Here is a 23,150-nt window from a genome sequence, read left to right as displayed (position 1 = left end):
GCAGGACGAAAAGCAGGCCGCGAGTCTGCTGAGAAATGATCTCTGTAGTCCTCTCTCCACCACAGGATTGCACAGGGCTTCCTTCAGTCCCTTCCCTCCTTTACAACACGTCATTGTATTAAAACGCCAAGCCAACAGCTTTATTTTTCTTGATTTGGGGAGGAAGGGCTAGTTCCCCATTGTTTATTATAAGAAAAGCATGGTCCACAAAATAGAAACCTTAAAATCTACTTGATCCAAAAATACTGGTTGTGTTTTTTGGGAGGGGGGAAACCTGTAGTGTTGAATAAATGCAGGAGGAACTTTGCAGGAAACATTGAAAGAAAAAAAATTGGTAAGCCCAGACGCTTGCTCTGTGGAGGCAATGTTCCTCTTATTGGTTACAGTGGAAAATTCCTCAAGCACAGCCCAGGCCTACCTGATTCATCATACAGCTCTGTTCCACATGCCAAGAAGATAAGGGGTAGAAATTCCCAAATACTATTTTTCCAAGGCCTCCTGTTGCAACTTAAGTTTATTTCAACTGAAAGCAAGATGTCTTCTCGCCACTTTGAGATGAACATAGCTTTTTCTTCCCCCTCTACCCATTCTCCCCATTCCCTGCTATGGAAATCTACAAGAGAAATGAGACTGTGTAACTACAGATGAGCTGACCCCTGGAGCCCTGGTGATGGATACAGTTCATTGGAAAACCCAGCTCAGCAACTGGTGCCAAAAAGGATTAAATCAACTTGCACCAGTCTTCATCTGTTACTGGAATTTTATAGACGACTTTAGAACAAATACTCAAACAAGCACATAAGATGTAACCATCAGACAAGAATAACATGGAATCTCTTATAAGCTGAACTCCCCCCCCCCAAAAAAAAAAAAACCATATCAAAGAATATTCCTACTCTGCCCTCCCAGAGATGTGCTGTCGCTTCCTGGAGAAGGGGACAGTGCTGTTTCCACCTGCCTGAAGAATCTATTCTTTATGGAAATCTAAGGACAATTCCCAACCTCAGTTAAGGACTTGTTTTCTCATTTTTTTGAACTTCAAATACTGTCTAAATTGTGTTAGCCGAAGCATTGTATGTATATAATTAACTCACAGGTCCCTCTGGGCTCATCTAGCTAAAATCGAGAAGCTTAACTGAGCAAGACATTTGCTGCTATCTCTTGCAGTGACACCCAGTGAAATGAGTCCTTGCTACAAGAGGAAGCCAGGGAAATGTCTTTTTCCAAATTGGCTTTCTAGTGACTTGGGTTGCTTCATACATGATTTTGGTTTCTAGCAATAATGATTTAGTTTTCTTTCAAATACAGAATTCTCAATTTGGAGGGACATGGGGAGGGGATATGGAATTCGGTGTTTTTGTCCTAATTGAAGTAGGAAGACAGATCTCTTCTGTACTCACTGGATCTTTAAAATTCCCTCAGGGTGGCAGTGGCTCTCTGCGGGCTCAGGGCTCCCAGGTACCTGTCATGTGGCGAGCAAATGGCAGCCAGCCCTGCAGTGTATGTACTGTCTTCACAAGCAAAACCCACAGGAAGGCCTATGGCTTTTCTTGCAAAACCAAGTGCAAAGTGCTAGGGGAAGGTGGACTTGTTCAGACTGACTGTGTTGACTAGATTCATATGTAACTCAGCCCTCTGCTTCCCTCTGCCTGTGTAGACATAAATACCCAGTTAGATGTTTACGACTCTGTTTGAATGAAGAAATCGGTTGTGATGGCAGAAAAGTTCTGGTCCCTGTTCCCCCTTCTATTCCTAGCCCAGAGGGTTTAAACTAGGCAATGAGAAGCTCTTTTCCCATTCTGTCCTCTCTTTAAGGATCAGAACCCATCACGAGACTGCATGCATCACATAGTGGGAGCAAAAGGGACCTGGATGTTCACTTCCTGCCTACTAAGCGGACCCACTTCTCTTTGCTGTCCTGAGCGCAGTTGTCCGGAGAAAGGCTGAAAGCTAGGTGCTGTGAGTGCCAGAGTAAACGCCGCCCTCCGCCGTGTGGCACCGGAGGAGGGAGGGTGGGATAGCGCGTCTATGCTTTTCACCTGAGCCTGCAAAGCTCGCGGCTGACTGCCCAGGTGCCGGTTGGCGGCTGCGTGCGCCCCACTGCAGCAGAGAGCAGCCGCAGCCTCTGCCTCAGCCACCGCTGCTGCTGGGGAAGAGTCCTGGGGCTGCTGACGCGGTTGGGAGGAGCCTCGCGTTTAATGCACCAGCCGCCTCCAGCCTCCTGCAGCAGCGGCAGCAGCGGCGGCAGCAGCAACGGCAGCAGCGGCAACAGCAACAGCAGCAACGGCAGCAGCAGCAGCGAGTGCGCGCGTGTGGGTGTGAGGGTGAGTGCGCTGGCGCCGGCCGCAGCGCCCTGCCCCGCTCCCCGCCGGCTTCCTAGCCCCCGCCAGCCGGAGCCGCCCTCCCGTGGGACCAGCACCCTTACCCCGGCCGGGCCAGCCTGAATCCTGCCCCTGCTATCTCGCCACTGCAGCTCGGGTCCAGAAAGGCACCATTTTGTCGCGGCTGCCCGCTCTTCCAAGGGGAGGAGGGAGCTTTTTTTGCATTTTGGAGCCGCTGCCAACGAGGGGAACCTGTTGGGCATCTCCCCAGCCCGGCTTGTGAGCGCCTCCGGGGCGGCGGGCGGGACCAGACCCTCGGGCACGGCGCATCTGGGCACCGGAGGCAGGCGCAGCATCCTCGTTGGGAATTGGAGCTGGAGTGAGCGCACCGCGGGAGAAGCACCGCAGCCTCGGAGATCCCGAGTGGAGGAGGTGACAGCTCCATTGCTGGGTTTTTATTTTTATTTTTCTCTCCGCCTCCCCGTCTCCTCCTCAGGCTCGGACCATGGTGCAGTCCCACTGGCTCCCCTGCCCCCCTCTCCTGTGAGACTGGCTGCGGGGAGGGATCATGGATACTTGTCTGCCGGCTTCTGGTTCCCACGCAAGTAAGCCTGCTGTCAATGGAGGAGGACATTGATACCCGCAAAATCAACAACAGTTTCCTGCGCGACCACAGCTATGCGACCGAAGGTAACGCCAGGCCAGCCGCATTCCGCCGCTGGGGCCGGGCGCAAGTTGCAGATCGCTCCGCTCCGCGGGCTGCTGGGCGCGGAGTGGCGGAGACTCCTCGGGGCTGGGGCGGGGGCTCAGCTCGCAAGGGCGGCCGCCGGTGCGCCCCACATCCACCGGCTCCGCAGGCGAGCCCGGCGTTCAGCAGCAGGTGGACCCGGCGCCCACGGGAGTTAAAATGGCCCTTAGGGATTAGGCTTTTCAGGGTGGGGCTCACGGCTAGAAAAATGACCCCCAAAAGGCAGATGACCCTTTCCTGAGATGTCTTCAGGGGGTCTTGCAGGGAGAGAGGAAGGAAGAGGCCCAGAAGGACCCTGGGTCCTCCCCTCCCTGAGCGGAATGATGCGACTCTCTCAGTGGCTGTAGGGAGGGCATGGTTTCATTTCCTGCCGGCTCATCTCTGGCCCGGTTACCTGCTCAGACAATCAAACCCCCAAAAGGCCCTTTGCAGAAGGGCGAGCCCCTCTCTTGAAAGTGCGTTACAAGAAATGAAAAAGGTGGCGGAGGGACACGGGGTTCTGGCGGCGAGCGAATGAGTTTGACACGTGGGGCGAGCAATGCGATCGGTGGGGCCTTTAAAAATCACCATTATGAATTCTGCAGCAGTAGTTTCTGCTGAATCAACAGCCAGCAGAAAGCAAGAGGGTTCAGTAAGCTGAGCTTTGCCAAGAGGTGAAATTGTCGTCTCTCCCTCTCCCAGCTTGTTCTGATATTAGCCTGAGCGCAGCAGGCAGGGAAAAGTCAGCAGGTGGAACCCATTCCACCTTTTGTGTGTGAATAGAGTGGAGGCAATTTTTTTTAATACCAAAACTTTTGTTTTTTTGCTTTCATTTTCTACCTGTAAGCCTTTATCCTTAACCACTATATAAAGTGTTGCATTATCACATGGTCATATCCACCTGAGGAAATGTGTGTGAAAGTGCTGTAGGAAAAGATAGCCAGGTATGTTCATTTGAGACTATTATTCTTGGAAGCTAAAATGTCTATAATATATAACAAAATCGGGATTGGTACAGAAATGAGATGGCAGAGTAAAAGAGTTCAAGCTCTGAAAGAAATTGACAATTTAGAGGGTAAAGCTGGCATTTTAAATAAATATCCCTGGAAGTTTAAGATAAAACAACTGCCCAGTACTATTGAAAATACAGTCTCCATTCATCATTCCTATTGGAGAGCAGCAAGCCTAGTGTTTCCATGGTGGTAGACCGATTAAGCAGAGTGGTATCAACTCTGGCTTCCAGGAGCTTAGAGATAGCTTTTAAGATGTTTGATTGTCCCTCCCCCACACCAGGCACCATACCTGCTGATTCTTTTTATTTGCATGATGACAATGTGGATGGAAGTTGTTCTTCCTCAGTCTTAGTGCTTTGTCACGGACTCAGTTACCAGGTAGGCTATGATGAGCTCTGAGCATGGCATCCAAGAGAGAAGCTGGCCTTGGGTCTGTTGGCTTTTGGTGGACGCTTCTTCTGTTTGTGACAATAAAAAAAGAAGGCTGCTTTCGTGTGTTCTTTTATATTACATGACACTTCCAAGCACAGGCAAAGGAAACCTACTGAGCTGAGAAGATGGGCAAATCGGGGCTACGGGTATAAAAATGTCATCTGTAGAATAAAGAAATGAGTTAAATATGGCATTCCTTATTGCATTCAGGGCCCTAGATACTACCTAATCTTTGTTCCTATTTTACAGCATTTTTGTGAACTGACTCTGGGTAAAATATTTGGGTATATATAAGTCCAAAGTGAGGCAAAGAGCTTTCTAAAATCTTTCTAAATCAACCTTTTAGATATATCCCTGCCTCTTTCTTCGACCATGTAAAAAGGAGTTGGGTAGAGCAGGAAGTTCTCTAGGGTTTCAATCTGTTCATTTTAAGGTACATTTATGCAGTCATGCTGGCCAGAGGGCAAAGACTTCCTCTTTTCCTGACGAATACCTTACAATTGCTGGTACAGCTTGAAAGCACCAGATCTCAAAATATTCTTTGTTAAAATCCACTTTATGGAGGGGCTTACCCACAAAGTTCTCTTTTTTGTTAACTTAAGCCCACTTTTTGAGCAATTAGCTGGTAGGTCCTTCTGTAGACCTTGCTTTTTCTTTTTGTCTCCTTTGATATTTCTGCATTTTTCCTACCTGCCCAGATATGTCAGATTCTTTTTCCTCCAAGATCTTCTTCCCATTTATCTCTGATTTTTTCTTCCCTGTGCTCAGATCATGCCACAATGCAGTATTCTATTTAAAGCTGAAAGGTTTGTGCTGTGTAGTTAATGTGAAGGACTCTAAGCTCAATTTGCATTGTAAGTGGTAGCTGCCGGCAAGTTTATCCAGCTAAGAGCAATGCAAATGCTAAAGGACACTTTTACCCAAGATCAGGAGTCTCTGTCTCTCTCTCTTTCTCAGCGCATGATATTAAAGACATTCCTATGGCTCTTCTTTAATTCTAGACATTAAACTTACCACCCTTCCCTACCTTTTAAAAAAATCTTTTCTTTCTTTTTAAAATTACCACCTTTGAGCATCTTCTGTGTTCCAAGCACTATGCTGAGCTTTTTGTAGTAGCATTTTAATCTATCCAGACCCTGCTAACTAGGTTTTCTTTTTCCAATTTCAAATAATGAAACTGAGTAACAGAGGCCCAGAGATGATACTAATTTGCCAAGGTCATGCTAACAATCAAGACAAGAGCTTGTCTTCAAAACTCAAACAAAGACAGTCTGAAGATCCACCAGTCTCTTCCACTAGGAAATTCTGCACAGCCTCATTTTTCTTTAAACATGAACTACTGTTATGGGGAAGGTCATAATGGATTTACCACTGTGTGTAAATCACTGTATATTCCCATCTGGGGTGAAATTCTTTGCAGGAATAATTTGAAAGTGAGTGGAGGGGTTGTATATGAGGAAAAGCATGGGTGGAGTTGGAATAACTGCAAACACACACACACACACACACACACACACACACACACACACAAACACCACAATAGCTTTATTGGGTTTTTTCCATATTGAACTTTGAGTTTTCTGACCAACGGCTCATCCCTCAGATCTCTCTAATCTGCATGTAGATTTCTTTCTATGTATTTAGACTTGTTAAAACCAACTGAAACTCTATCTCCATTAGTTGTAAACTTTTCTAGATTAATCTTCCTACTCACAAACAAGGCCAGAGAGAGAGTAATCTATACAGGTGGAGTTTACAGGAATGGCAATCTGGTTAGAAGGGGCATCCAGAGAACACATTTTAAAACCTCTACTCTGTTCTCAGTTTCCTTAGCTATAAAATGGGAATAACAGTAGAGTCCCTGGCTGGTGGCTTAATGAATAGAGCTTTGGCCTGGCATATGGACATCCCAGGCTCAATTCCTGGTCAGGGCACACAAGAGAAGCGACCGTCTGCTTCTCTCCCCCTCTCTCCTTCTTCCCCTTCTGCAGCCAGTGGCTCAATTGGCTCAGGCACATAGGCTCCCAGGTGCTGGGGATGGCTCAGTTGGTCCAAGTGCATCAGCCTCAGGTGCTAAAAATAGCTCTATTGATTCGAGCATTGGCTCTAGACCAGGTTGTCAGGTAGATGCAGGTTAGAGAGCATGTGGGAGTCTGTCTCACTATCTCCTCTCCTCTCACTTAAAGCAAAAACAAACACAAAAACACAATAGAACCTATGTGCCAGGGGGGATTATTTAATACAGGGAGAAAGTATCTAAGACAGTACCTAATATAAAGCCAGACCTTAACCAATGCCCTCAATACATTATAGCTGCTGTTATCACTACTTAAGCTGCAATTTCATTGCAGGCATTGTTTTTCCTTGGATTGTGTTGATCTGGGTTTATCTTGAAGGGAAGGGCTAGTGAAGGTAGGGAAGAGGCCACACTAAAACCCACTACAGTATCTTCTTGGCTCAGCCACTAGCCATGGATCTTGCCATTTGTTAATTTGCCTTAATGTGCTTGCTGGTTATATTCTGATAGCAAGGAAGTTTTGTCTTCTTCCAGAGGCCTTTAAAAACCCATACTGTTTGTATGTATTAAAGGAAGAACAACTCTATTTATTCCATGTAGCTCCTTCCAATAATTGATTCATTCTGCCTTTACATCCTCATGGTGCTTTCAGTCTAGCAGAGTAGGTAGGCATTAAATAATTTTGCAAATAAATATCTAGTTTACTGATTGTGGGAAGTGATATTCAGGAAAAGCACAAGATGCCTTCGGGTCATATATAAGGTCATATATAAGACAGAAAGGCAGATCTAATTTAGATTGGGAGTTCAGAGAAAGTTTAAACTGAGAACTAAAGGATGAGTCAGGAATTAACAAGAACTGAAGGCATTTCAGGTAGAAGGGACAATCAGTACAAAACCCAGAGATAACTTGACCAGGCGGTGGTGCAGTGGATAGAGCATTCGAAACCCTGAGGTCGCCAGCTTGAGCGCGCAGGCTCATCTGGTTTGAGCAAAAGCTCACCAGCTTGGTGGACCCAAGGTTGCTGGCTCAAGCAAGGGGTTACTCGGTTTGCTGAAGGCCCGTGGTCAAGGCACATATGAGAAAGCGATCAATGAACAACTAAGGTGTCGCAACGCACAATGAAAAACTAGCAAGAAATGACTAGCAGATATGCTTCTCATATCTCTGTTCCTGTCTGTCTGTCCCTGTCTATCCCTGTCTCTGACTCTCTCTCTGTCTCTGTAAAAATAATAATAATAATAATAATAATAATAATAATAATAAATAAATAAAAATTAGAAAAAAAACCCAGAGATATGGTCAAACAAATTCAAGAACTAGCAAGATGCCTATGGCTGGAGTGTAGGGGACAAGAGGAAGTATGATTAAAACAAGACTGGAGCTTGCAGTTTACTTTAGAATGCACCACAACCTAGAAAGATTAAGGCTAGGATAGAGGGATGGATAAATGGATAGACGTATGATAAAGCAAGTGGAAAATGATAATGTCCAGGTGGTCAGTCAATGGATAGTCACTGGAATTATTTTTTTCAACTTTGCCTATTAGTTTGGAAATTTGTGTAATAAAATGTTAGAAAAAGGGACTGGAGAGGTATTTAGGGACCTGATCACATTGAGCCTTGTTGAATGTAAGGAGTTTGGACTTTATCCAAAGATGGATCGAAAGCCATTAAAAGATTCTGATCAGGAGAAATATGATCAGGTTTTTGCTTTTTCTTTTTTTCAAAGCTCAGTCTGGCTGCTCTGCAGGGTGGGGCCACAGGGCTGGGCAAGAAATGAATAGCAGTGAAAAAAGGCAATAATTAGGAGGTCTAATTATATACTCTGGGATGGTGGCAGCAGTAGAGATGGGGAGAGTCAGACAGATTTGAGATACAATGGATAGGACTTACTGATATGAAAGATTGGGAAGAAACAGAAGTAGATGGAGGTAGGGTCAAGGGCGACTCCCAGGGTTTTGCCATGAGAATGATGCCTAATGGGGCATTTCACCGAAACTGGAAAAAGACTTTGGAAATTGATTAGTTTGTGGGGCATGTGAGATATCTCAAATTAGCAGTTGGATAGTGGATCGGAAGCTCAGCAGCAAGATCTGAACTAGAAATATAACTTGGACATCATGCATATTAAAGGTATTTAAAACTATGATATGCCTGGGAGAAAGACACCCATGGCAGAATTTGAGCCAATGGGGAAAAATTACAAGAAAACTGATCTTTTACTTTAGAATGCACCACAACCTAGAAAGATTAAGGCTAGGATAGAGGGATGGGTGAATGGATAGATGTATGTAAAGCAAGTGGAAAATGATAATGTCCAGAATCTTTTAATGGTTTTTGGTGTGAAGAAATTGTTACAAAAAAAGTTGCTCACAGTGGAATGCCTTGGTAAGCGTAATTATTCAAATGACTCTACATGGTCATTCCTCAGCAATGTGACAAATTAAGGAGTCCAGTCTGGGGTAGGTTGAAATTAGAGCATCTCTTAATTTGAGATCTGTGTGATGTGTGAAATGTTACAGCTTCTTGGGGGCCCAGGAATAAAGGCTTTTCCCACCCTGAACACATTCAAGAAAGAGGGAAGCTATGGTGGAAAGGACTGGAAAGGTGCAGGAAGATGGCTTTCGGATGGGGAGGCCCTAGAGAAATAAATGGAGCTGATGTGACGATGGAGAGCTGTCTTTTAGTTCCTTAGGTTGCTTGGTGTATTTGTATGCAAATGCCCGGTCAGAATAGTGTTTCCGATGCATATAGATGAATGTAAAGCAATGGATAGATGTATGTAAAGCAAGTGGAAAATGATAATGTCCAGAATCTTTTAATGGTTTTTGGTGTGAAGAAATTGTTACAAAAAAAGTTGCTCACAGTGGAATGCCTTGGTAAGCGTAATTATTCAAATGACTCTACATGGTCATTCCTCAGCAATGTGACAAATTAAGGAGTCCAGTCTGGGGTAGGTTGAAATTAGAGCATCTCTTAATTTGAGATCTGTGTGATGTGTGAAATGTTACAGCTTCTTGGGGGCCCAGGAATAAAGGCTTTTCCCACCCTGAACACATTCAAGAAAGAGGGAAGCTATGGTGGAAAGGACTGGAAAGGTGCAGGAAGATGGCTTTCGGATGGGGAGGCCCTAGAGAAATAAATGGAGCTGATGTGACGATGGAGAGCTGTCTTTTAGTTCCTTAGGTTGCTTGGTGTATTTGTATGCAAATGCCCGGTCAGAATAGTGTTTCCGATGCATATAGATGAATGTTTGCCTTCTCTGCTGTTCTCGGAAAAATACGAAATGGAAGGTGGGCAGAAGCTGCCGCACGCTATTGTAAATGACCTTTCTGGGGACGGAAATGTTCTGCTACTAAACATAATAACCAGAGTGCATTGAAAATCACTAGCAAGTATTCATTATTAGCATCGAGGTCCCCAGGGGCAATCCAGCCCTTTAAGAGGGCCGGTCAGAACCGTGCCGATGAACCTGGGGTGAATAATATTAGGCCAGTCCTGTCACAGTATTGGAAATGCTCTATGGAAAGAGCATGGCTGCAGACTGACATTCCTAGACTCTGGCATTTGCATTTACTAGGAAGCAAGGGTCCAATTTACTCACTCAGCTGAGGGTAGAGAACTAAGTTTTCTCGAGTCCTGTCTGTATTCCAGGCATTTTCCTAAGGGTTTCTCATGAGTTGACTCACTTACTCACCTTCCACAGCCCTGAGAGAATGGTTGCATCAGCCCCATTTCTCAGATTAAGAAATTTCGAGGTTTGGGGAAGCAAAGAAACTTGTGTTAAGGGGCTGTACTTGTAAGTGGCAGAAACAGATTGGAAGCCAGGACCTCCTGGGCAAAGGGATGCTTTTTGCCCATCCCTGCTGCCTCTTGTCAGCTTTTAGTGGGGGAAATGCAGGCTGGGTTCAGTCCTCTGCACCCCCTCCCCATGGTGTCCATTCAGTGCTGCTGATTCCCTTGGCCCACCTCTTCCCAGCACCACTGCGCACGTGTCTGCACCTTCCCCCTTTGTCCCACAGGAGGGAGCTGAATTCTCCCACCCTGCGCCAGAATCCTTAGTTGCCTTACACCTGTAGGTTTTTTCTACTCTATGAAAAAAGAAGGCAAATATTTATGGAATAGAGCAATCGAAATATGAAAATCAACTGTGTTTTTATAGCCTTTCCATATCCCTCCCACCCAATGTGGTCCCCAGGCTGAGCTGGGATGGTCCCACCGGGCCATCTCGGTACCTGTTCTGCAAAACTGACAGCAGGGATAGAATTTCTTGGAGCAGAGCAAAGGAATGGGATAGAGGCAGCTGTGTGATGGCTGGTGTTCTGCACATAAACGTGGAGGCGTCTGAGGCCCCGCCTTGGCTAAAGGAGCACTCGAATGTGGCTCTCCCCACCCTACCCCCACTGATGAGTTTGCTTTCACCAAACTTGTCATGTTTTCTACCAAATTTCCTTCTTTTGCCTTTCCAGTAGGGCTCTAGAATCCGGCAGATAATCAGCTCTGCGATACCATACCCACTCTGACATAAGTATCCTATTGGAGGCTCAGATTCTTTTTACAAAACCACTGTGAGCTTTGTCTTAAGTAGTCCAGGAACCCTTGAATTCTATGCCCCAAGTTCACCATTGAAAGAGTTAGGGGTGGTGATGGTAAGATACACATGTGTGAAATCCATGGAAAACTAATCCGTGTTAGTTTTTTTAGAGAAGGAGTCCTGGTGGGCAATGGGAAGAGATGGGTTAGTTGTGGGGCAGGTCAGATTCTCAGTAGTGTGCTTTAGAAGAAAGTAAACTGATTGCTTACAGCAAATGTAGAGATGAAGAGAGACTGTGGGCAAGAGGCAAAACAATGCATGGAGTCTAAGGGACTGGAGGGGCCCCTGTAGGCAGGTTTTTAACCTGGGAAAAATGAGGTCTGCTAAATGGAGTGTGCCAAGGAGTACCTTCCCTGGGAGAGGACGATTTCAGGTGTGCTCGGCTGGATCCTGGATCCTGCTAGCCTCCTCCCTTGTGCAGTGGTGATTCTGCGGCTACAGAGTTTACAATCCATGTTAAGTAATGAACTTGAAGTTGTCACAGAATGACAGGCCATCTCCTCCACCTAATGGAGGGGGATCAGCTTGGTGATCCTCAATAGATGCCCAGGGTATAGAGGGTGGGAAAGGGACTATCGAAGCAAGAGGCCGAGCACTTGCAGGTAGTCTGAAACACAGAACCCTCGGATCCTGAAGTACAAAATATCACCAGGACGTGCTTTCCAAGAAGTGTTTCCCCAAAGTGGAGAGCTACGCGAAAAACTCCAGGAGGGCAACATGGCTCGTGGAACTTCACAGAACTCAAGCTGGGGCTGGGGACACCCAAGGTAGTGGGTCTGTTGGTTCAGACAGCTGTATTGTTGTCACTCACATTTCTCTCTGCCTTTATGTCTCTATAAGGCAAATAATATGTAGATGCCTTCTTACCTGGAAGGACTTGAGCATTCTACAAGTAGATAAAGCAAATTATGAATCACCCTCCATCTCCACACCCACCGCCCTTCCCTGCCCAGGGGCTAACATTGTCATTAGTTGGGTACACATCCTTAGAGCTACCTTTGTATGTGTATTTAATAATTTAAATATACATGAGCACATATACAATGGGGAAGGGATGGTTTTTCTGTATTACCGAAAGCAAACTGTTTATTTCCACCTTGCCTTTTTTTTTCTCCCACTCAACAATATATATCTGAAACATCTTTTCATGTCGGGACACCTGCGTCTGCCTTCTTTCTGACGGCTGCAGAGTGCCATGGTATGACTATACCATCGTTTCTTTAGTAATTCCCTTGTGGATGGATGGAAAATTATTTCTAGCGTTTTATATTATATAAGATGCTGCAGTGTGTATTCATGTAGATATGCTTTTTTTCATATGTTCTCCTTCCTGACTTTATCATATTTGGGGTCAATAAAGAGGTTCTCATTTCTTAGCAACATGGGCAAGAAGGACTCTCTGGCCCTCCATTTGTTCTCTGTGTAACCTTGGATAAGTCACTTCACTTCGTGAACTTGAATTTCCTAATGTAGAGCATGAAATACCTGGCATACCTATTTATACCTGCACGGTACTTTCTATACTAAGACCATTGCAGATTTGAGTGTTGATAATAATGATGATTGTTGGCCATTGTCAGAGGCTTACTATGTGCAAGGGATGGACTTTGGGCTTCAAAGTTTTTTTCTCAATCCTCATAATTCTATAGGTTGATACTATCCTAATACCCCTTTAAGTGAAAAGTTGAAGCAGAAAGGAGATAAGTAGGTGTCCAAGGTTCCCCAACAGTGAGTGGCAGCTCTGATCATTTCAATGTAGTGCATGGACACACCTGTTTAAAACAAGTCATGATGTTGGCACAGAGCAGAGATTTTTTTTATTTTCTTAAAGAAATATGCTTTTGAATCAATATCAATACAGAGGATCTAATTTTATTATGACTTTGAGAATGAAGGGAGGGAAAATCGGAAAGCAGTGGAGTATTCTAAGCACTGACATGGATCATATTCTAAGTGGGTATTATTCCCAGTCCTGCCACCATAATTAATCACTTTTACTCTCTAAGCTTCAGTTTCCTAATCCAGTAAAATGAGGTTGAAGGTGGGGGAGGGAGGCATGCTCTCTATAGACTTTTCTGGTTGGAAGTTTTCGTGATGCTCTATGTCTGTATTTGTGACCATAGAGTTCCTTGATATGTTCTGACGTTGCGCTCAGGGGCGAGTCCAGGGGACACAGGCAGAGGTTCTAAATGGTCCCCAAATTTCAGGCCTGGCTGTCCTTATGGATGGGTCAGATCATCCTTCTGGCAAGAAGGCTCTGGTGCAGCCAAGAGGTGGAGCCAGAAAGGGAAGCATCCCTTTGCCAAAAGCCGCTGCAGATGGAGGAGCCAGTCCGTCTGGGTGGCCCATGACTTTGAGCGGAGCCATTTGGCAAAGTTGTTGGCAGGAGCTGCCTTGCAGCGTGCATGCTGGAGACCGTGCTGGGCGGGAGTGAATCGGGGATGCGGCAAAGGTGGCTGGTGGAACAGATCATCATCTGGTGAGCAGGGCGCTGCTCGTCCTGCCACACTCACAGGCTCTTTTAGAGCAGGAGTCCATGAGTGAGGCCGAGCCCTTCACGACACAATCTGACAGGCACGATGGCATTTCTCCTTGGCTGTTCCTGTGTACTCCACGGAGGGGCTTATACACCCCATGTGAACCGGGCTCTTTCAGAAATCAGGAAGGCTCCAAAGTTTTCCCACTGTTCCAAAGCAGGACAAGAAATTCATCAATTCAAACAAAATCCGGTACTGTACCTATCACCATGGGCTATACAAGTTGTGCTGGGGACTATGGTGAAGTATAAGTTCTTGTTCTCAAGCATCTGTCCATCGATTCAGGCAGATGACATCTGGCCTTCTCAAAGCGTACTGAACCTTGTGCCAGGCTCTGTGAGTCTGTGCTATGTTTGCCTGTCTGCTGTCACCAGGTGGCTGAGGTGGCAGAATCAGAGCCTGCCTGGCACTAGACCCATGTCCAACAGTGTTAGCTCTGTGGCCTGGACAGACCACACCTTCAGCTGTGATTGTTTCATCTCCAAAATGTGTCTCATTGGGATGGTCCTCACTCATCTGGATTCATGATGCTCCCTCCTGTAGGCTGATGGAGGACCGCAGGGCAGCCAAGACACAAAACGACCTTTTGCACGTGGCCAGAGACAGCTGATTTTATAGCATCCTGGGCATTTTACCCTCATGAAGTAGGAACCGGGGTTCTGAGCCAGGCACTTCTCACGTTTCCTCCTCTTCTCTCCTGGAGACAATGGAGAACCTTTGTGAGAGGCGTGGCCATAGTCCTTGAGAAGGAAGTCCTTGAGAAGGAAGTTTTGAGAAGGCCAGAGTGTCATCTGCCTGAATAGATGGACAGAGAGATGCTTGAGAACAGAACTTACACTTCACCACAGTCCTAGCCTCTCACAAAGGTTGTCATCACCAAAAAGGCTGATTATTTTCTTACCTATAAAATATGACAGGAGACCAGGCCACAGGCCCCTTGCTCACACGTTATTGTTTCTATGTGAGAATGAAATAAATACCAAAGAATCCTTCTCTTGCATTTGGGACCGATAGTTGATAGTAATTTAGAAGAGTGAAGGCAGAGAATTATAAAAATGGTATACTTATTTTAAACAGCATTCTCTAGTTTTGATAAAGGGCTTGTTGACAAATCAAGGTGTAATCTTTCAGTATGGGTCTGCTATGTGCGGGTTATAATATTTTTCTCATACAAACCGTGACCCCTACACATAACCATACCTCTGTTAAGTAGTGTCCCCAATTGTTTTAGTCAACAGTCATTTAGGAAATATTTATTATATAGTACTAGACACCATGCTGGAAAAAAAAACCAGGTATAAAATGAAAAGGAAACAAACAGATATACACCCCACTCTCAGAGAGCTTGTATTCTATTGGGAATATACACGTTCAATAAAAACACCAACATAAGAATATGGCTATAAATCTAATTAAATTCTACATAGGAAAGAGGTTATGGAAGAACGAAATATATGTTCACTATTGAAAACTTGAACTACATAAAGAAAAGTGTAAAAAGAAATCAAATTTACCTCTAGCCCCAGACATAGTCATTATAAGCACTTTCTGATGTATTTTCTTTCGGTGTGTGTGTGTGTGTGTGTGTGTGTGTGTGTGTGTGTGTGTGTGTGAGAAAGAACCAGACAGACAGTAATGACTGAATACTGAAATTATGTAAAATGGTATCATATCCATTATTGTTTTAATTTTCTCCCAAGCACAATACTGTGAGCATTTTTCTCTAACATTCTATAGTTAAACCATAATTTTAACAGTCACCTAATGCAGAAAGTTTAGATTAGTTTCAATATTTTGCTATAATATTTATGTACAAATAATTTAATCAAAATCATCTCTATTAGAACAAGTTTCTAATTTCAGGATTGCTGAGCTCAGGTCAACAATTACGTTCTAGATAATAGTAATAAGTTGCCTTCAAAAGCAGTTGTATCCAGGATCAGGATTGCCTTTACACATACCATGGCTCTTTGTCACTTTGGTTTGGTCTCTGTTTTGCTCCTACCTCGCATTGTCACAGATTTTTAGTGTTGAATTTCAGACCAAGAAACGCAAGTGGGGTGAGGACTAGAAAAAAAATTCATAAAGTCATAACCCTGGAGCTTGAATTGATCCCCTTGCCCTTGTTTCCCCCCAAAGTCCCTGGTACTTTCACCCATTCTGAGAGGGGGGCGAGCTCAGTCCTCTGCTTCTGCCATTACATACATGGGGAAGGAGCTTATTCTCTGGGATTCAGTGCCCACCTGTATTAAGTAAAATGACATTCCTGGATCCCAGGCATTGGTTGTAGATCAGTATATGGAACCTGGTGACCCAGAAATGTTCATTTTTCTCAAACCTATGAGTAGGTAACCTCAAAGAATGACCCAATATGACAACCAGTATGGTGGTTTAATTGACTTAGCCTCTAGGGGGCGCAGTTCAAGTTTGACATTTCTGAAAGCTATGTTAACTTTATTTTATTTTATTTTATTACATGTGATTGAATGCAATTTCAACCGAGCCAAATCTGAGAAAACCAGACTCCAACTAGCACTGTCTTTACACTTCCAGGCTTTCTCTAAAAATCGGGAGCATGATTTAATGGCAATGAAAAGTGCAAATCTTATAAACTACCACTGGGATTATATTTTTAGTGCATAACTTTTAGTCCCTTTTCACAGTACATTGGCTGTCTGCATTTCAGCAATCTTTGGAGATTATAGTTTGGAGTCAGTCTGAAGTCATAGCTCATTTTGCTTGAGTATTTGAAGGCATTTTTCTCCCTCTGAAGTGTCTTGAGGCATTGAGATGAGAATATTACATTTTTTGAGGACATTTTTCATGTAAGAAATTTCATATGATGTAAAAATGATAAACTGGTTAGGATCTAAGTAGTCAGTAGACACAATTTAAAGGGTGCATGGATGAATGTATGTGCAGATGGAAGGATGGATGGAAGGAAGGATGGAAGGAAGGATAAAAGGATGGATGGACGGACAGTTGAATGGATGAAGATTTGGGTGGGTAGTAGGAGATCCAGTTGCTTCTTTGAAGGAGTAAAAGTATTAAAGCAGCTTCTAGAAAATTCATTTCAATTACTATTTGGAACTGTAAAATCTACCTCTTGTCGCTTTTCTCCTCTGTCTAGAAGGCAAGGGCAGGTATTGATGGGGTGAGTGCATTAATTAGGGCAGTGCAGATTCATAGGGACAGAATTCCAGGAATTCATCAATGGTGCTAGTTTGGAAAAGGAAGATACAACAAGAGAGGAGAAGAGCTCTTCTGGAACCCTGAGCTAATAAGAACTAGGATGGCTCAGTGTTTCCAGTTGAAATCTCTTGCCGTAAGGAGTGTTTAATTCCATTCCAGTTCCATAGGGTTAGCCTGGGTGAAACTGATGTACTACACTTTGGAAGTTAGAACCCTCTGGCCATATCATAGGATGTAGGGGAAAATTTTAGGTGCATTTCTATCTGGGAACAAGGAGTATTTCCCTACAGGTTCTCTGACTTCTTCAGGGTCAGAGATCAAACACTTGCTAAGGTCTCATCAGGACCTGGAGAACTCTGTGCACCATGGTGAGAAAGAAAAAAGCAACTTGGATATCATACTGTGGCTGCCAACATGCTTACTCAGCCCCTGAGCTTCCTCAGCACAATTTGAGATGGAAATTTTCCGATCAGAATTTTTCCTACAAGTCTCAGATACTTGGATTTGAGCCCGTTCTGCAGGCCAGGTTTTTCTCTTTTTCCAGTTACTTGACAAGCAGGTTGCCTTTGAGTCATTCACATGGATGGCCTTGATCTAGACATTGGCACATGCTGAAAAGGCAAAAAATATTTTCCTACTCTTGTTTGACCCTCCACGAAGATTCGTCCGTCCACAATTTTCTCCTGTGTTTATAAACCTTAATATGTTCTGCCTGTCTCCTCATCTCCTGAATCTGCTAACTGATCAAACCCCCAGGGTGGTCTGTACTAGGTCTTCACTACCCCAGGGCATTCCTGCTTCCTGGCCCCACACTCACTGTTTCCTCTTCCCTGGGACCTACAAGGCCTGCCTCAAATCCACATCTTCCTGTGAAGGTATTCCTGACTTTCTCAAGTTCTTTCATCGTGACAATGATCCTATGAGGTATAGGTATTTGCCCCTTTTCACGAATGTGAAAACTGAGGTCCACTCTCAGACAGCCATCCAGAAAGGGGCAAAGCTGAGTATCATCCCCTCCCCCTAGAAAGAAACTCCTAGAACGCAGCCATCATTGTTTTGCTCCTTTCATCTCTCCTTCAGAGAACAGCGCAGTGCTTGGCACATGGGGCTTAGTACCTTGTCTGTGAACTTGATTTGAGTTTGAGAGTAGGTTGGTAATATCTCTGTACTCAGGACAGCAGCCAGTGAATCCTCTTTACTTGGGAGTTTGAACTTGTGGATCTCTCTAAACATGTTGAAGCCAGGTTCTCCTACCCCAACTACAGTTTAAAGATGGGGGGGAGTATCAACAGATGTGCTGTATTATTGTTGCCATCACTTGGAAATGGTCAGATAATTAAAAGCACAGCTCATTATTTAGTCTTCAATCTATTCATTTGTTTACGGGTTTGTTCTTTCACTGGACTCTTTAGCCATCCAGCAAGTATTGATTGAGCCATTGAAACCTCACTTATGTACATGAGTTGGTATATGATGATATCAGTACAGAAAAATATGTAAAACCTTATGAATATTGTATAGGAGGGAAGGAGAAGTGAGCAAAAATAAGACTACTAAAAATTTAAAGGTAGTCACATCCATGATAAAAAGGGTGAGAGTCTTCTTATACAAACTTTCATGTATATACATAAAGAATTCCATAAAAAAATGGCCACCAAAATATTGATGATGGTGATTGCAGACTGGTGGAATTTAAGTAATTTTTACTATTTGTATTTTCTAAAATATAGGAAAGTTTTAAAATAAGTATATATATTGTTTGCATAAGAAAAACAATAAAGCTGTCATTATGGAGGAAATAATTCATGAGTGTGTACTGTGTGCAAAGAAGTAGTCTGTGTATATCCATGTAGTACCTGTTTACTTTGGTTCTTCCTTTTACTTTGAAGTCACATGAATAATTTTTCAAATGAAAATCGGTTTGAACAACCCTGGAAGCATAGTGCTAAGTGGACACTAGTAACTTTCCAATTCGGTAACAAGAGCCACTTTCAAACCTTTACCTGTAGGTCTGGGATAAAGGGCTTTGGCAGTGTTGGCCATTAGGTTCAGAGCCCCTTTGGTTCTTGTGTCTTGGCTGAAACAATAAAGGTAAGATGATATCTCTGACCTCAGTCAATCATTTCACAAGGGGGCTGGGAAAATGTCTGGGTGAGTCGGTAAAAATTGCAATGATGGAAAAGCCACCTAAGGAAAAGGGTCCTAGAGCCAATGCGTGGGTCAGAGCCAGTCCCTCTGCACATGAAGGATCTCACAGTCTGTGTTTATTGACACAGAAGGTGATTCTAATTACCCTGGAGGAATTTTTGGTATGTTTTTCCAAAGCCAGTCTTAAGATGTTTAACCAGTGGATTAGTGACAACCAGACCTACTGGCGAGGTCTACAATGGGGCAGCTGGTAAAGTGGAGTATATTGGGGCATGACTGCTAGTGACAGAGCAGAGGTATGTTTTATCAGAGTGACACAGGCAAGAAAATACCACTGGCCATTCATGAGATGTTCTTGACCTTGTTAAAGATGGCAAGCTGTATGTTTGAGAAGCCTCTGTCTTCTTTGCAGTCATTGATCATGGTCTAAGAACCTTCATAACTTCTGGATTTCTATTTTAGGTAAACTTGGCAAGATGATCTAGAGTCAAAGTTTGAGTGATTAATCAAGCAATCAGCTCTATAGCCCTATAACTGGTGACTTGAAAGAATGAATATGACTTTCCAAATAGATGCTTAAGAAAAATTTATACTTGTGATCTCTAGCTTTACCTGTTTGTGATGAACTACAAAATATTTTAAGAACTGTAATAGGAAAAGCGAGTTGATGGTATCACATCACAGAGCCATTTTATATCTGTCAAATAATCTGAGGAGAAACCATAGCCCAAGATGTATGTAAAGACACCAAAGAAATTATTTCCTTGATTTTCACATCTTTGCTTTTGAATCTCTTGGTTATATCCTTCCAATGAGATGTAAAAACACTCAATAGTACTAAGTACCATCTTTTATCCATCTCTTATCCATCTCGTCAAGTTTAACTCCAGATGGAATTTCTTTTTTTCTCCTCTCGGAATAAGAATGTCCTCATACTATCCTCTTTCATTGCTGTCCCAACCGATCTCCCAAGTTCTGCTCTCTCTGTGGACCTGCAAGGGAGGAAAACATGGCCCCATGGGATCTGAACAGGAATCCAAAGGCATCTTTAGCAAAATACACTGAGCTACTGAGAGTGTCTCTGTCCTGCTTGGTAACATAGTAGTTCAGTGATACTCCTTTTTGCTTACTCAAAAAGATTTCTCAGTCTATTTCATACCAACACCCACTGATTTGGGGATTTGCCCAGCTTGTAGGGAAGTAAGGTCTTTGGAAATAAATACCTTCTAGCCCTCAAAACAACCGAGTGAAGAGTTCCACGGGTGTCTTCAGTAATTATCAGTTTTATAGTCCTCTTTCCTCTTGCCTTTTAAACAAGTCTGTCAGTAAACCAACTCGGCTGACTAGGTTGAAATGTTAGCAGCCAAAGCAAGAAAGAAGATACATAAAAGTCATTCTGTTTTATGCTTGTGAAGGGGTTTTATGCAAAATATTTTCACAGCTCTCATCTGCTGTGCACAACAAATTTGGAGAATAAGTGTTCTTTCTTTTCGTTTCCTCAAGAGGAGGAATCTGAGATTCAGTGGAGTTAGTCAAATTGCCCATGATCACCTGGCTGGTCCATGGCGGAGGCGAGACGGGGGTCTGGAGATTCTGGTTCCTAGAATAGAGTTCTTCCTTTGAGACGAGAATATGAATAAACCAATTTAAAATTTTTTTATTTTTCATGACAATTTACAGTCAATATTGTATGAGTTTCAGGTATTCAGCGTAGTGGCTAGACAATCATAACACTTTACAAAGTGTATGATTCAATATTTCCTCAATATTTCCTGTACCCATCTGGCATCATACATAGCTATGACAATATTATTGACTATTCTCTACACTGTACTTGACATGCCCATGACTATTCTGTAACTACCAATTTGTACTTCTTAATCCCTTCACCTTTTTCATCCCCTCCTGTCTGGCAACCATCACTCTGTTCTCTGTATCCGTGAGACTGTTTCTGTTTTCTGTGTTCACTTATTTTTCTTTTTAGGTGCCACATATAGGTAAAATCATATGGTACTTGTCTTTCTCTGACTGACTTATTTCACTTAGCATAATACCCTCTAGTTCCATCCATGCTGTCACAAAGCGTACGATTTTATTCTTTTTTTGGCTAATATTCCATTGTGTAAATGTACCATAGCTTTTTGACCCATTCATCTACTGATGGGCACTTGAGTTGCTTCCCTATATTGGCTACTGTAAATAATGCTGCAGTGAACATAGAGGTGCATATAGTCTTTGAAAGTAGTGTTTTATGTTTGTTTGAATATATACCCAGAAGTGGTATTGCTGGGTCATAAGGCAGTTCCACTTTTAATTTTTTGGGAAACCTTCACCTGACCTATGGTGACCTATGGTGGTACAGTAGATAGAGCATCGATCTGGAATGTTGAGGTCGCCAGTTCAAAACCCTGGGCTTGCCTGGTCATACTGTTTTCCACAATGGCTGCACCAAGCTGCATTTCCACCAACAGGGTGTGAGGATTACCTTCTTTTCACATCATTTCTGATACTTGTTGTTTGTTGATCTATTGATGGTAGCCATTATGACAGATGTGAGGTAATACCTCCTTCTAGTTTTAATCTGCATTTCTCTGATGATTAGTGATGTTGAGCATCTTTTCATATGTCTATTGGCCATCTGTACATCCTTTTTGGAGAAGTGTCTATTCAGGCCCTCTGTCTATTTTTAATTGGGTTGCTTATTTTTTTAGTGTTGAGCTACATAAACCAACTTCACTGAACTCCCACCTAGGTCAAATCTTTCAGTCTTAGAAAAAAAATGTCCCTTCTTCCATTCTTGTTGTCTGTCTGCAAGGTGTTAGCCACCTACATCCTTTGCACAAGTTCTTTGGGTAGAACAAGTGGCAGAGCCTTTTGATTTGGGGGCTTGGGTGTGAGGTGTGTCTCATTCATAAGGTCCATTCATTGTTATTTTTGCCAAATGGAAGAGTCTTAGGACCACACTCATGGCCAGAGGTGCAAGCCTCAGAGAACTAGGGTTTGTTGATATTAAAGATGTGGAAACGCCAGTGAACTTAGTTCCATTTCATAACTACATTCTATGCCTCAATATCTACCTCATAAATATCTGTCATGTGAAACAAGTAAGAAAAGGGCTTGATCATCACCAGCACCATGGTTATCTCTGGAAATATAATATGAAGACAAAGAAGCAACATTTACTGAACGGTTTTTTATACACTATGTATATCTTTTGTTTCATTTCTACTTACATGAGCAGTGAGCTTTTGAGAAGATGGGCTTATTGCTGGAATCCTCCAATGGTAATTGTCCTTATTAAAATTGAGATGTTAAGAGTAATCACCTTCTACTGTATATTGTGAGGATTCAGTGAGAATAGTTGTACAGTGTTAGCGCAGTGCCTGACGTAGGTAGAATGTTCGATAAGGGGTTGTTTTTAGTATTTCTAGAAGCTTTAAGTGGTCATAAGTATTATTTACACTGGACCATACATTCTTTCCGCCCTCCAAATTCCTAGAGTTTAGTGTTATACTAAAATATATAGAGCCTGACCAGATGGTGGCACAGAAGATAGAGAGCTGGATTGAGATGCAGAGGACCCAGGTTTGAAACCCTGAGGTTGCTGGCTTGAGCGCGGGTTCATCTGGTTTGAGCACAGCTCACCAGCTTGAGTCCAAGGTCGCTGGCTTGAGCAAAGGGTCACTCGCTCTCCTGTAGCCCCCTGGTCAAGGCACATATGAGAAAGCAATAAATGAACAACTAAGGTGCCGCAATGAAAAATTGATGCTTCTCATCTCTCTCCCTTCCTGTCTGTCTGTCCCTCTCTCTGTCTCTGTCACAAAAATAAACAAACAAACAAACAAACAAACAAGTAAAGTAAAATATATAGAGAGGCATACCTCAGAGGAATTGAGAGTTCAGTTCGCAACTACCGCAAAAGAGGGAGTCATGATCATTTTTGTTGGGGCGCGGTAGGCGGGTCTTGCTTTTAGTTTGTTAAAAATGCAACATCTGTACAGCTCAATGAAAGTGAAGTACAATTGATAAAGAATACCTGTGTTTAAGTGGTTAAGAATGCTGAGCTTGGAGGCAGCTGGGTTTGTGTCCTGACTCCATCACTTGCTAGTTCTGTGACCTTGGACAAGTTATTTAACCTCTTTAAGCCCAGGTGCCTCTATAGAATGA

General features: G+C 43.4%; 1 protein-coding gene across 6 annotated transcripts in view; it reads left to right on the top strand.

Moving 5' to 3' along the window:
• PPP2R2B (protein phosphatase 2 regulatory subunit Bbeta) overlaps positions 1-23,150 on the top strand; it is a 443,356-nt gene that overhangs the window by 166,804 nt on the left and 253,402 nt on the right. For 2 of the 6 annotated variants that reach the window (XM_066342764.1, XM_066342762.1), the window contains exon 3: positions 2,818-3,011. The exons of 2 other annotated variants lie outside the window; for them this stretch is intronic. In XM_066342764.1, coding sequence (XP_066198861.1) covers positions 2,818-3,011 — 194 coding nt within the window. Of the gene's footprint in view, positions 1-2,075; positions 2,325-2,817; positions 3,012-23,150 lie in introns of those variants that run through there. 2 more of the 6 variants (XM_066342766.1, XM_066342767.1) reach the window with 2 other exon arrangements.

This window comes from Saccopteryx leptura, chromosome 6 (genome assembly GCF_036850995.1).
Source record: "Saccopteryx leptura isolate mSacLep1 chromosome 6, mSacLep1_pri_phased_curated, whole genome shotgun sequence".
In the NCBI taxonomy this organism is placed as follows: Eukaryota; Metazoa; Chordata; class Mammalia; order Chiroptera; family Emballonuridae; genus Saccopteryx; species Saccopteryx leptura.
Note: the sequence above shows the minus strand (reverse complement) of the source record. Positions and strands in the feature narration are given on the sequence as shown.